The sequence below is a fragment of the Lutjanus erythropterus genome, chromosome 9 (assembly GCF_056507025.1).
Source record: "Lutjanus erythropterus isolate fLutEry1 chromosome 9, fLutEry1.hap2, whole genome shotgun sequence".
In the NCBI taxonomy this organism is placed as follows: domain Eukaryota; kingdom Metazoa; phylum Chordata; class Actinopteri; order Lutjaniformes; family Lutjanidae; genus Lutjanus; species Lutjanus erythropterus.
The window spans coordinates 17,859,631-17,872,748 of record NC_139325.1 but is presented as its reverse complement, the minus strand read 5'-3'; the positions used below and the strand labels follow the sequence as shown (position 1 = coordinate 17,872,748).

Here is a 13,118-nt window from a genome sequence, read left to right as displayed (position 1 = left end):
TCTGCAGCAAGCTGCCTTCTTCTGCTCGAGCAGGGGAGGAGACGAAGACGACGAGGCTGCTGTGTGTCTGTGTTAGCGATAAAACAATTAGAGACAGAAACTAACCCCAACCGCCACCCCCACCACTCTGTTCATCTCTACCCCTCCACCCCCACCTGCTGTGTGCCAAGTATTCCATTATACAGCCTCTTAACAGTGTCACTGGCCTGTCAAATGGTTTTGGAGTGAATCCTAAAAAGCTGATTGCATTGGACCTGCCTTCCCTCCAAATTATTAAAAACTACACTCACCAAACTTTAGCTGACAAGGGCCCTTATACAAAATGTTACCAATACTAGAAACAGAGAGAATAAATGGATAAAATCAAGAAAACAAAACCAATGTCCCCTAAAATCCCCTGCTTGTCCAATAGTCTTTTGATTACTCAACATATCTTTCACTGTATTTTGTAGCACTGTGCACATACTGTGCTTCTTATTAAACAGATTTACCTGCATTATTATCATTACCCCTGCACTGCATATTTAATTTAAGCTAGATGCTATTTGCACCTGGTCTAGAATGGCCAACATCCTTATTTGCACTCGGGGTGGAGTAACCAGTCTGTCTATGAGGTTTGGCCGTGAACAGCAATTAATAAGCAGGTACAAATAGACACTCCTTTGATTTAAAGTTACTGCCAAGAACATTCAAAACGTCCTCCTTTATTGATTTAGGCTTATTTACGACTTGCTGTAACTTTGCCTCTGAAAATATATACACAGGTTTGTTTCATCTGATTTCATGGAGAATCCAATCCAGCAGGCAGGCATTGAGAATAACCACACAGAAATAACCAGTCCTCTCATATAAAGGCATAACAAGTTAAAAACTCGTTGTAGTAGTTTAGCTACAGTTGTGCGATTTAGATATCTAATGAATGTTAGGACCTTCAACTCTACTGTTGTTACATTTTAAAAGTATGTTTCTTAATATTCACAATTTTGTACCAATTCTGGAAAGTTTCTAAGATTCCTGCTTGCCTTGCACACTTCTAGACAGAAATCAATTCAACTGAGCATGCATGAAGTGAGAATCCTCCCAACCACCAAAAATGTGCTATACCTGCTAAGCCTGACCAACCAGCACAAGAGAAGCCATGTGAGGCCTCTGCCCCTCCTTGAAAATAGATGAAACAACTTGCAGACCAGTAGACCAAGTCTAAGTATAACTTTTCACAGGCAGAAGTTATAGTAAGTGTTACATCAGCAAGTTAAAAAAGGGGAGGAGAGATGTTTCTTTCAATCATTTTATTTTTGACATTATATTCTGTAGTTAAGGTGGTAGGAACACTATCGCTTTAGTGCACAGGGGCCTCAAAAATCAACACAGTATGAAAGTTCCTTGCAGTAGGTTTAAATAAAATGATTTCTGAGGGAACATGATTGTCAGTCTTACCTCACAGCAGCTGAGGTCTAGAGAAACATCCTTCAGATTGAGGTTACTGGCCAGGCCAAGCAGGAGAGCCCTAAAGCAAAAGAATTAAATAATTTTAAAGGTGTGAGAACATTTCATTATGTAACTAAAGGTTAGTAGATATTGTTTGTGAGACCAGGTTTTCATAGATGGGTAATATTTTGTTCCATTTGACTGACAGGACAAGTTTATTCTTACTGCTTTAAATGGGAATACATGTGACAAAAGAAGACAAGGGCCAACATGTACAGTCACAGAGAATGTGGGACAGAAGGAGCAGCTCCTGCTCCTCAGACGCATTAAATGTGAATGAATTGCTCTCTCACTTGAGGGCCTCTGGTGGCAGCTTGGTTCCTGACACGTTGATGGAGCTGAGAGACATGGCACTGCTGAAGAAGTGCTTGAATGACGGAGGCACCTCTTTGCCTTTCCTAGAAGAGAGCAGGAAAGAAAATAATGACTCGAAATATAACATGACTCTGAACTTCACTGCCCCAAAGACCCTGGACAATTACATCCACCAGTAGGAAGCTGAGGCATAAAAATATTAAGAAATAACTTAGACAAAAAAACTCTCAAAACTATTACAAGCAAAGTTATGGGCAATTGTCTTCACAGATATAATCCAGATATCCCCTTTCTGAGTCTAACTTCAAGGATAAATGCATTTAAAGCAAAGATTCTGTACATTCTGGATACTGCCTTTTCAAAATAAAAAGGAAACGAAACGAAACGAAAGAAAAACAACATGTCTCCAACACAAGCTCTTTTGACCCAACACTACATAAGTCTCACTGATGTAGTTCCTCAACCTCAGATCCAGGTCAACATTAAGCTTTTATTACTCTTGCCAGTGACCCATTTTAGATTTCATCCGCTGTTTAAAAAACTCTTTCAGCTCCACAAAACAAAGGATTCAGAAAGGATTTGAACAAAGGGGAATCAGTCAAAGTCACAGGTACAACCCTTTACCACTACTCAGCCCACCCCCCCACCCCCTTCTCCCTTGATGAAGACCTCAACTCCCCAGAGACACACTGGAAAGAGAGATAATAATGGGCCAAAAACTCCACCCACCACCCATCTGTTACACACAGAATCTGCACACACACGCAGAGGCACTCAAATCCAAACACACTGTAATCGTGCATCTTTACACACCCAGCTGGACAGACTCTTGCTGCCATTCTGTATTTCAGCTTGTCTGCAATTGCACTTTGTCACCAGCAGGTGTCACACACCAACACAGACAGACTTTTGGCTCAGCAGAACTACTGTAACAAGTCTGTCATTTCAGGTCAAAAAGAAATTTAAATGCAGAAAGAACTACATTAAGATGGGGAGGAGAATGACATGTAAGCCTCAGTGGGCTGAATCTCATTTTCCAAAAAGAACATGATGGATGACAATGTCCAGGAGATCCCAGACCTGTTTAATATTAAAACAGGCTTGGGATGCAACTCAGTATCCATATTGCATTTAGGCAAGGGACTTCGTCTCAACTGTGATTTTCAAACTTTTCAACCTTGGGGCAGACTGATCTACAAATACAAAATATAAATTTGAGATGCATGCTAGTTTTAGCTCTAAAAAGATGTATTAATGCATTAGTTTTATTTCAGTTATTGCGGTTTAAAGGCAGAGAAATCACTCTGTGTGATGAACACTACTGTGTTTGGGAGCAAACAGATATACAAGATTTACTTTTTCTTGATGAAAATGAAAATAAAATATTGTGATTTTAGGAATTAGTGGTTTGTTCAGTTATTTGTTTTGCTTTATCTCGACTGGTGTGAATGGCACTGTCATCTCTAAAGTCTCTCCTTTAAATAACACAATTATAACTACAGCCATAATTTGGTACCTTGTTCTCATGTTACACTTTTTTCTAATATATCTGACTTTTTTATTGTTAGTCATCTATTTTCATGATGGACCCACATCTTATCCTGGGAACAATATTATCTCCTAAGAGATTTAAAAACACTAAGTTTCTAACAGAAAGTTGTATCTGCTACTGACCTGTTCTGTTTTGACACCATCATGTTTCTTTGCAGACGTGGGCACAAAGAATAAGTGCTAACATGGTTATTATTTGCCTTTTGAACGGATAATCAAATATTTACAGCAACCCTCTCAATCCCATTGAAAAGCTCTTCTGATCTGGCTGGATCAGGTCAGTTTCTTCCGACTGAGGTGTTTACATGATGCACCTTTAGTCGACTGGGCTATCAACCTGATTCTTTCTGGAATATTAGGGTCTATGTAAACACAGCTGTCAGGTGACTGTTAGTACAACCCTGACAGAATCTTACCTGTGAGGGAAAACACTCTTTGACACGTTAAGAACAGAGAGGTGTTGGACCGAGCCTCGCAGCAGAGCCGAGCAAACCTGAAAAATACACAGACCATAACACAATAACATCTGAACTTTATAAACTAGAATAATCAATGAGTTTTGAACACAAAATCCTGTTATTCTTTGCAGCTTCCGGCTCTAACTGTTCACCTTTGACAGTGACAAGCAGAGAAAAAGAAGTAAGCTTTGTGTGTTCACAACTGTGTAAGTGTATTTATATCTGGCTGTACGTGAGAGAGACACAATATGATTTAGGAGCTAATCAATATGTTCAGTGACAGACTGACAGCTGGCTACATCTCAGACTAATCAATAAGCTGTATTTGGCTCTCAGACCCACATCAATACATCACATACAGTATTCAGAGCATTTGGCAAGCAGCAAGCAGCAACACAGATTGAGTGGGTGTATAAAACTGAATTACATTCCCTGCAACACAGATATTAATGGCTGACACTTCATCTTACAATGCAGAACAATGAGGTACATTTCTAACTGCATGTCTGTTTGTAATTCTCTGATTCTGCATGACCTGTTGTTAAAATGTCTTATCGATTATCATATATCTCTGGCTTCCATTATCTTATATTTTATGATTTAGTTAATTTTTTGTCATCATATCAGTGTGCTTTGTGACTCACCTGGTCCAATGAGCAGTCAGTGTTGGAGAGGTCAAGGGTTGCCAGGCTGTTGGGTTGACCCAGGAAGTGGTAGAAATGCTAAATGTAAAGCAAAACACAGAGTACATTCTTACGAAGCAGACAACGATGCCATGTCATGCTTTCTAATGTGTTTCTCTAGAACAATGTGAGTATGACTCCTGCATACTGTGTGTAGCTCTTATAATCTTTGTCTCTCCTGCTGTTGAGCGTCTACTACCCCTTTCCTGCTCTCGTTCATAACATCATGTCTGATTTCTCACATCACACCTCCTATCATTCACATTTCTTACATCATTGCATCTATCCAATCAGTTGTTTGATGCTGATCTTAAAATATCGCTGTCGCTGCACCAATAATGAACTAATTTTAAAAAAATTATCACAGCTAGCAAAGTGAAACCTTACTTCCATCTGAATTGGTGTGTTACTAACATTGCGCCAGAACTACCTTGGTCACTGTCTGCCTCTTGTCACTACTGCATTGCATTGTGGGAAACATTATGCCAGCAACAGTTTACTGGATATAGAATCGACCTTGTGTATTATTGGTTTCATACTAAGGTTTCAACGGTGCTAAACAAAATTTACAATCTATTTTGTCTTACTAAATAGCATAGTATGGAATTTCACTCGCAGCCTGTGATTCTCATTAAACTCCGGTCTGTTTCTTGGTCAGGCACGGTAACTTCCTGGCAACCAGCGGAGATTCCTGTTAATTAATGAATTTTAAAGGCTAGCTGTTTCCAGTCCTTGTGCTAACTAAGCAGCTGCCAGTTACTGTACAGATATGAGGGTCGTAGCAATCTTCTCATCCAACTCTTTGCAAGAAAGGGAGAAAGCATATTGCTCAAAAAGTCAAGTTATTCCTCTAGAGCTATCCTATTTTTTATCACTGTGGCACTTGGACCAACAGATGATACTAACCTCTGTGTCTGTATGCCACATGATTTGATGCCCAGCTACAAATACAGTTAGCTGTGATGAGTGTGATTGTGTCTGTGATTCTGATGTACGGCTGCTCTGAACAGATGTCGACTATCCTGAGTCAATGCTCTCCTACACAGAGGACATGCTAACTGATTTATTACAGCCTGAGAAGACCCCCACAAAACTGCAACACTGACCTGTTTCAATCGATTAGGTGTTATTGATACCAGCTCTAAGATGGATTGGAAACGGTTTGTGTGTTTGTACCTGCATGTCGTCTCCTCGGAGGACATTCCCTGAGAGGTCCAGATGGACCAGGCTGCTGGGGATGGACGGGTTGGCACTCAGTGACTGGCAAAGGCTGTTCACCCCTGAAACACACACATACACGCGCACACTGTCAGCAGTATCGCAACCCTCAAATCTCCACTTGATGTTTTGACAGCATATTGAAGGAAATAGCAGAGGAAATGAGCAGTGGGCAAAGACAGGAAAGAACAGGGCCAGAATGTAGAGTGAATGCATGGAAAATAAAAGTCTCATTGTAGTGTTGTGGTGTATTGCTGTCAGTCTAAGGCAATGTTGAGGATAAGACATTCTCCTTTCTTTATATGTCATGAGAAAATATATGAAAATAAACTGATTAAAAGCATTATCAAATATCAAGCTCTACACAGCGTCGGTGCTTGAAGTCATTCAGGACATATTTGAGAGAAAGACAATGTGTGTGTATGAATGTTTCTGCATGCATGGATTTCTATTACAGTGTGTGCATCATATTGACACATGGTGCGTACAAGCACTGACCCATGTCACGTCTATCACATGGCTGACACACTGAACTAGCACTTTTATAAAGTCCTGACTCTGCCTGCCGGCAAATCAAGGCGTGACCGATTTGACAGATCTGACAGATGAGAAGAGATGTGTGCTAAAAGAAAAACTGAGAGAAATAAACATAAAAAAAATGCAGATATATTATTATATTAATAGAGAGAATTCTATCATTAAAGGGATAGTGTGGCTGATTTGAAGTGGACCTGTAAGAGGTACTTATTGATAATCAGTGAATTATAGTCAGTAGATGTCAGTCAGCATGCCCCTAGTTAGGACAGGCAGCAGGAGTACTGCTGTTGGAATATTTTGTGTGAGGAAGCTAAGCCATGGTATTTTAGCTACGTAAAAAGGTACACATCAAAAAAGAATCAATACCAGTTTAGGTTCACTATATTTATAATATTTTCACTGCTTTATCTTGTCATCAGACAGCCTTTTCTGATGCTGTTATATAAGCCAAATACCAGTATCTCCAAACCAACCAAGCACCATAGACGTTATCATTAATGTTACCTTGCAGAACATAGGAGTTGCTCGTCTACAACTGCTTCGATCGGTTAGTTTGTTTGTATTATTGTGCGACTTTGGTGGATCTGAACTATATTTTTGAAACACTGAAGTCACAATAACAAACAAACTAACGGATCAAGGCCGTATTGAACCAGCAATTCATGTGTTCTGTAAAGTAAAATTATTGATTTCGCCTACGGAGTTTGGTTAGTTTGGAAAGAGCAGCATTAGGCTTATATAACAGTGGTTCTCCTGTCAGAAAAGGCTGACTAAAGGCAAAGTAAGCTGTGCAAATGTTAGAAATATAGCACACACTCAAATTGATATTAATTCACTTTTATCTGGATCTTTTTTACGTGGCTGAAATAACCTTTTGCAGCTGACCCTGTCCACAGCTGTACATTGTTTAGCTTCTGTGCTAGTGCTCCTCTCTGCTTCTGCAGATTCAAGATATCTTCAATTGGAATCAAAATAAAAAAAATTAAAATGATTGATCTTCTGAATTACAAGCTTCATCGAATAAAATCAGTGCTAAAAAAAGAAAAACATGTCCTCAATCCTCTACTTTTGCTCTGAGTGTTGGGGGTGTTTGGGTTTGGATTATGGATCGGGCCTTCAGCTAGATGAGCAGGGCTCAGTTTAAGCAGTGCAGCCTCTCACTAACACCACACTGTGAAATATGATAGCACTTTATTGATTGCCTGAGAGCAGAGCATGTTTACAGTGGGTCCCTAAAGACTCTGCCGGGTGCTTGAGCGTTTACTGTGGGTGAGAACCAAGAGGAAATTTTACCTGCAAGTGATTTCTGACAGTCCCCACATTTATCTAGAAGTTGTGGCAAGAACAACTGCAAATCCCAACCAGTTTCTTTGCAGAGAAGCTTCGGCACAATCAGCCCACTTGAAGCATTTCATTAAAGACCATTTATGCTGAAGGATTTTTCAATCAAGTCAAGAGGTTACAGCTCTACCAATTTGAATAAAAGCAGTCTGTTAAGCAGTATTTATGCAAATGAAAATATACACACAGTTTACAGTTTGTCTTTGCACACTCACAAATCCTTTTCTTTCTCATCTTTTGCCTTCTATCTCTCAATCACAGTGTTAATAGTTCAACAATTAAGTGTCATTAGCATCTCAGCAGAAGGTTTGATCAGATTAGTGGAAGAACATCTGATCACAGGGGAGCATGTAAATTAAAACTCGAACAGGAAAGCCAGCTCATCACAACACAATATATATTGGGGATGCATGATATAGATGAGGCAAATACATTTCAAAAGTTATTAATGCATGTTAATATGTATTATTATGATAATGAAGGTGTAGCTGTTAAATAGAGCTAGCCTTCAGGGCTTTCTACCAGAAGGGCTTTCTGGCAAATCTACTTTAATCCAAACCAGGATTTTCCCACAAACCTAACTAAAACCCTACCAATACTGATATTGGTCTAATTCTGTATCAAAATATATTTTGTCTTGTTTTCTCTATTTGTGTTTTTTTCTTTATTTAGGGATCATAGCAAAAACTGTGTTTATGTATATATTCTATGTTCTGGATATTATATTATATATAAAGAAGAACGACTGATGTATCAATATTAGAATACTTTCTCTTGTAGGTGTTGCCCCCAGTATAGTTCAGGCCCTAAACCTAACTGAGAAAGGATTTTCTGGGAAAAACCTTGAAGGCTAACTTCCCAAAACAATGTGAATTCTTTGGCAAAATGCTCTATTAAAGCCAAAGTTTGAGAACTTTTTAAAATATATTTCACTAGAAAAAAAAAAACATTTGCAGAGTCAAAAACGTAGTCAGTAGTTCATAAACTACAGGTCAGAAGAGCTTCTTTTTAAAATACAAAAACGTGAAATCATCCTTTTTTTATATTGTATTAGCCATGAGAGGCAGGAAATTTCAGTTATCGGCTTTGTCTGGGAAAAAAAATCCACATTGTGTGTCCCTAACATTTTTTTTTATTTTTAAAATTTCAATCAGTCAAACATTCATTTTCAAAATTGCAATGTTCTGATTTATCCTCCATCTGTTTTACACCTGAATGCAACAGACAAAGGAAGACAGCACATACCTTTGGGTGATAGTGAGGTTTTGGAGAAATTTAAATGCTTGAGCCCCATACGAAGTTTGGCAAACTGGGAACCCAGGGAGGAGATACCTGTAACAGCAAAGAGTCAATCATTTTAATATTTCAAACCCTGTTGCATCTTCTCTGCTCAGCTGTCCCACAGTGAACATTATCATCAAACCTCTAGGCTCCTGCTATATTAAAATCTAACTCGTTGCCTGTTGAACTAAAAACAAACCCTGCTTAAAATTAGAACAGACAATAAAACAAGCTGTTCTCAAAGGGAGACAACAATGCTGCTGAAAGTATTTCCTCATGTCAGTTTTGCTGAAAGAGCCAAATGACATAGAGCCTAAATGTAAAAAAAAATGTGAGAAGACATTCAACAGATCCCTGTGGTAAATTTTACATGAGAACAAATAAGCCAGAGATTGGTGAGCCCCAGAAATCTGTCATATGTTTACATGTGACTGCCTGAATATTTGGTGGAATGTATCTTTAATTTATGTGTCCTGGTTAGACTGAGAGGGGCCTCAGGATAGAGGTGATGAAATATTAAACTCGTTGCACTCACTGTCCTGTACCAAGACAACCTAAACTGTCAAATTGACCATTTACCAAGCTGTGGTACACACTGTATGCAATGAGAGAAATCTGACTGAGAGTTACCTTTCCTACCTGATGTATAACAGGCCTGTTTAGCACAGTGCAGAGTATAACAGAGCAGAGATGAGCACATTAAACTAGATTAGAGCAGATATCGTACAGTACCTCTGTCCTCCAGTGGGTTGTTGGCAAGATTAATGGTGGTGAGTCCTGAGCAGGGGTTATGGGCCAGGGCGGCAGCTAGTTTCTGGGCAAAATCACTGCGGAGTGTGAAAAAGTGTATCCTTCATTAGTGTATGACAAATGCACTGTACATGAGCAACCTATCAAAAACTTTGGCAACATAAATATCATTTTCTCACAGAAAAGCAGAGCAGAGTAGACTTTTGCATGACAGTCATATGGAAACAGTAGGGTAAACACAGGTGTTACCAATGACACTAATTACGGTTCCCATTCAGTTTAGTGCGGCTGACTTTATTTGACCTGAATGGAACGGAACATTAATTAGCATCATTGGTAAAACCTGTGTTTGTATATGTGTGTGTATTACTTCATGTCATGGCTGCTGTGAAAAAGCTCTACAGAGGTGAATGGGCCCTTTTCACAGAAGACATGTCGAGATCTCACAGCACAGAAAGCACAGGTGTAAATAACAACATCGGTGATGAGAATTTCAGGGTCCTAGTGTCGTGCATGTGGCTCACTTTCACACTGTCACGGCTTGTTGGGACGCTTGAATAGACAGAAGCCATCGTTAATGTTGTTAGTAACACCCGTTCTTTTCCTAATATGACAAGTCAGAATGTCAGCTGTGAAAAAACCTGGACCCAGAAGTGTAATAAAGAATCATTTCCTACATATAGCTGACAAAAGCAGACCTCTAACATCAATAGAACTCTGCGAAGGTGCTGCGGTTGTTAATTTAGTATTCATAGAGCATTTTAGCTTTTCAACTTGATTTCTAAGTCAAAAATCTGGTATCCTGGTGTTTGCACAGTGGTGTATCTGACTGTAAATGTGTAGGCACAAACAGCTTTATCTTGCTTTGATCATTACATTAATAGTTTTATCAAAAGCATGTTCTGCCCCAGTCATTTTATTTTAAAATCTTGTGATTCAGAATTCCATGTTCATAGATTTTGGAGACTTATGAAAGACATTTTTTAATGGTCAGGATTGGTGCAACAGAGTGAGATACCCTGACTTTTAGTTGCTAGTATGAGTAAAGTTCTACAAAGCTTGGACCCTGCACTTCCTTTAATGCAAGGTAATGTCTTGAACTAGATCCTTTCTATTTTGGAAATGCTAACATCTTTCAGATTCTCACGTTTTGAGTCCTGCGTTGTCCAGAACCAGCTCTTCCAGTCGACTGGAGCGTGACACTACCCGGAGAATCTGCTCGCACACATCTGCAGACTGAAGACACACACAACACAAACACTTCTGTCATGCATAATTCTGCAGGTAACCTCATTTAAACAAGTCAGAAAACAATCTAAATTCACTGTTGGTTTTGTTTGGATATTAAGTGTGATATCAAAGGTGAAAAAGAGGTATAATGTTACATATTGTTTCACACTCACAGCAGTAAAAGTAGATCTTAACTCACTGATCCGCTCATTAAAAGCATGAAAAATAATAAGTAATTAACTGAAACAGCTCAGGGGCTTAAAGTGCATTTTTATCTAGAACAGCAAAGCTTGAATTGAAACATTCAAGGTCACAGAAGTAACACAGAAATTTACTTTTGGGATTCCTGCAAGTGTTCTTCAGCAAAATGCAGTGAAACCACTTTGGGAAAGCTGTTCATCTATGCTAATTAAAGCTGCACTGCGAATTCTGTGTCTTTGGCTTAAAGACCATTAATGCGTGACAAGGAGAGACTAGAGACAGCAGACTTCAGATACTTTAGAGGGAGAAAAGTTGTCTCGCTTCTGTGGTCTCAACACCGCAGGAGACAGAGTCAGGGGAGAAAAGCACTCATATTTAGACAAATTAAAAATTCAACAGTTGGACGTCTGTGCCCTACCTAGATGTTCACTGACCCAGTTCACTGTGTGCTGCGTCATATTCAAACGCATGGACAAACGTACATGATTGTCTTCCTTACTACAGTTCTGCAGTAATTTCTCTGCACTATTTATCTGGCTGATTCATAACACAATTGTGTTCCACCAACAGAACTTTACAGAACCATTGTTTTGCTGTTATTCTTGGTAACTGACATTCCTCTTTCTCTCGTCCTGCAGCCCCAGTGTGAACAGAACACTGGCGACATTGTCCCACACTGTTATCTACAGTGAGGGGGAGAAAAGGAAAGGAGGAATAACAGCAAGAGAAAGAGACAAGATAGAAGAAAGGGGACTGTTGTTCACATGTTTACTCTGTGAAACTGAGTATTACTGAAGAGGAATAAGAAAGATGGAGGACAGGGAGGGATGACACATAATAAAGAAAAGGCAGATATGAGAGCAGTGAGGGATGAAATGGCAGAAGGGGAGAAAAAGAGTGGAGAGAGGAGTTGGTCATGGCACAGCAGAGAGACAGGGAGCACACAAAGATGCCTGCTGTACTATGTGGAGTCACAATCAAACTGTTGGGGACAGCACAGAGACACTATCAGCATGTGCACTGCACCATTTACCATTCATTAAATAAGAGCCTTGTCATGCTGGGCTGTTCTGACCTCACATCCTGCTGAAATATCTCACATTCACACATGTACACACACACATACTGCGATTATGGGGTAATCAGAGGGTGAGTCCTTTTATCACAGCTGTCCTCTCCTCTCCTTCTCCTCCTTTCTCATTTTCGGCTCAGCGTCTTGATTAGACCACAAAACAAACAGCCTGACTGAACTGAGGATGAGCATCATAATCCCTTGCTGTGAGACGCCGGCTGTGTGTGTGTGTGTGTGTGAGAGAGAGAGAGTGTGTGTTATATTATCCAGTCAACTGCCTTGAGAGACTCCTTATCTGTTTGATTGAAATGGTTAGACTGTAGCCTGAGGCTTCACTTCTCCTTCTCAGTCACTTTTTATTTTATTTTTCTTTCTGCTTGATGATCCACAGACGTTTCTTTAAGATATTTATAACGCAACTTTACACAGTTTCACAGTTGCAAAGTGGTTCAGGCTGATGGACGCTGTTGCCCTTCAGCTGAACTTTTGTATTTTGTATGTCAAAAGATTTCACTGGAACATTAACTGACTTGCTGTTAGAAAGTAAAGACAAGTTTCTATGCTGGAAATGTTGAGCTGCTTTCCTGATAACTTCTGACTCATTTCATTTCTCATCCGGCATCTCTCTGACCTCTCTACCGGCCTTTATCTTTCAGTCTGACTGCTTCGTTTGCTATCATCACTCTCTATGTTCCACTCTTATTCTTCTGCCTAACTTGTTATTTTTTCCACTGGCACGGGATCAAAAACAATTCCAAAATCACGCTCCAGAACACGTTTCGCACACCTCATCTCTCTGTTATTACCGTATAAACATGCACACAGTGGGGGAAAGGGAGACATAAGACTGAAATTCCCTTAAAACATCCAAAGTGGAACATGTCCTAGGGAGAACCTTACCAATAGTTCCAAATATAGCAAACAAGTTGCAAACAGTAGCATGTGTCTCGGTCATTGTGTCTAGATAGCACATGATGTTCTGTCATGGCTGAT

General features: G+C 39.6%; 1 protein-coding gene across 1 annotated transcript in view; it reads right to left on the bottom strand.

Moving 5' to 3' along the window:
* Positions 1–13,118, bottom strand: part of LOC146321236 (F-actin-uncapping protein LRRC16A-like) — an 89,790-nt gene that overhangs the window by 29,304 nt on the left and 47,368 nt on the right. Inside the window, exons 10-17 of the mRNA XM_084726300.1 lie at positions 10,770–10,858; positions 9,605–9,699; positions 8,837–8,923; positions 5,672–5,775; positions 4,457–4,534; positions 3,771–3,847; positions 1,782–1,886; positions 1,438–1,507 (exon numbers count right to left, since the gene is read on the bottom strand). Coding sequence (XP_084582426.1) covers positions 1,438–1,507; positions 1,782–1,886; positions 3,771–3,847; positions 4,457–4,534; positions 5,672–5,775; positions 8,837–8,923; positions 9,605–9,699; positions 10,770–10,858 — 705 coding nt within the window. The remainder of the gene's footprint in view (positions 1–1,437; positions 1,508–1,781; positions 1,887–3,770; positions 3,848–4,456; positions 4,535–5,671; positions 5,776–8,836; positions 8,924–9,604; positions 9,700–10,769; positions 10,859–13,118) is intronic.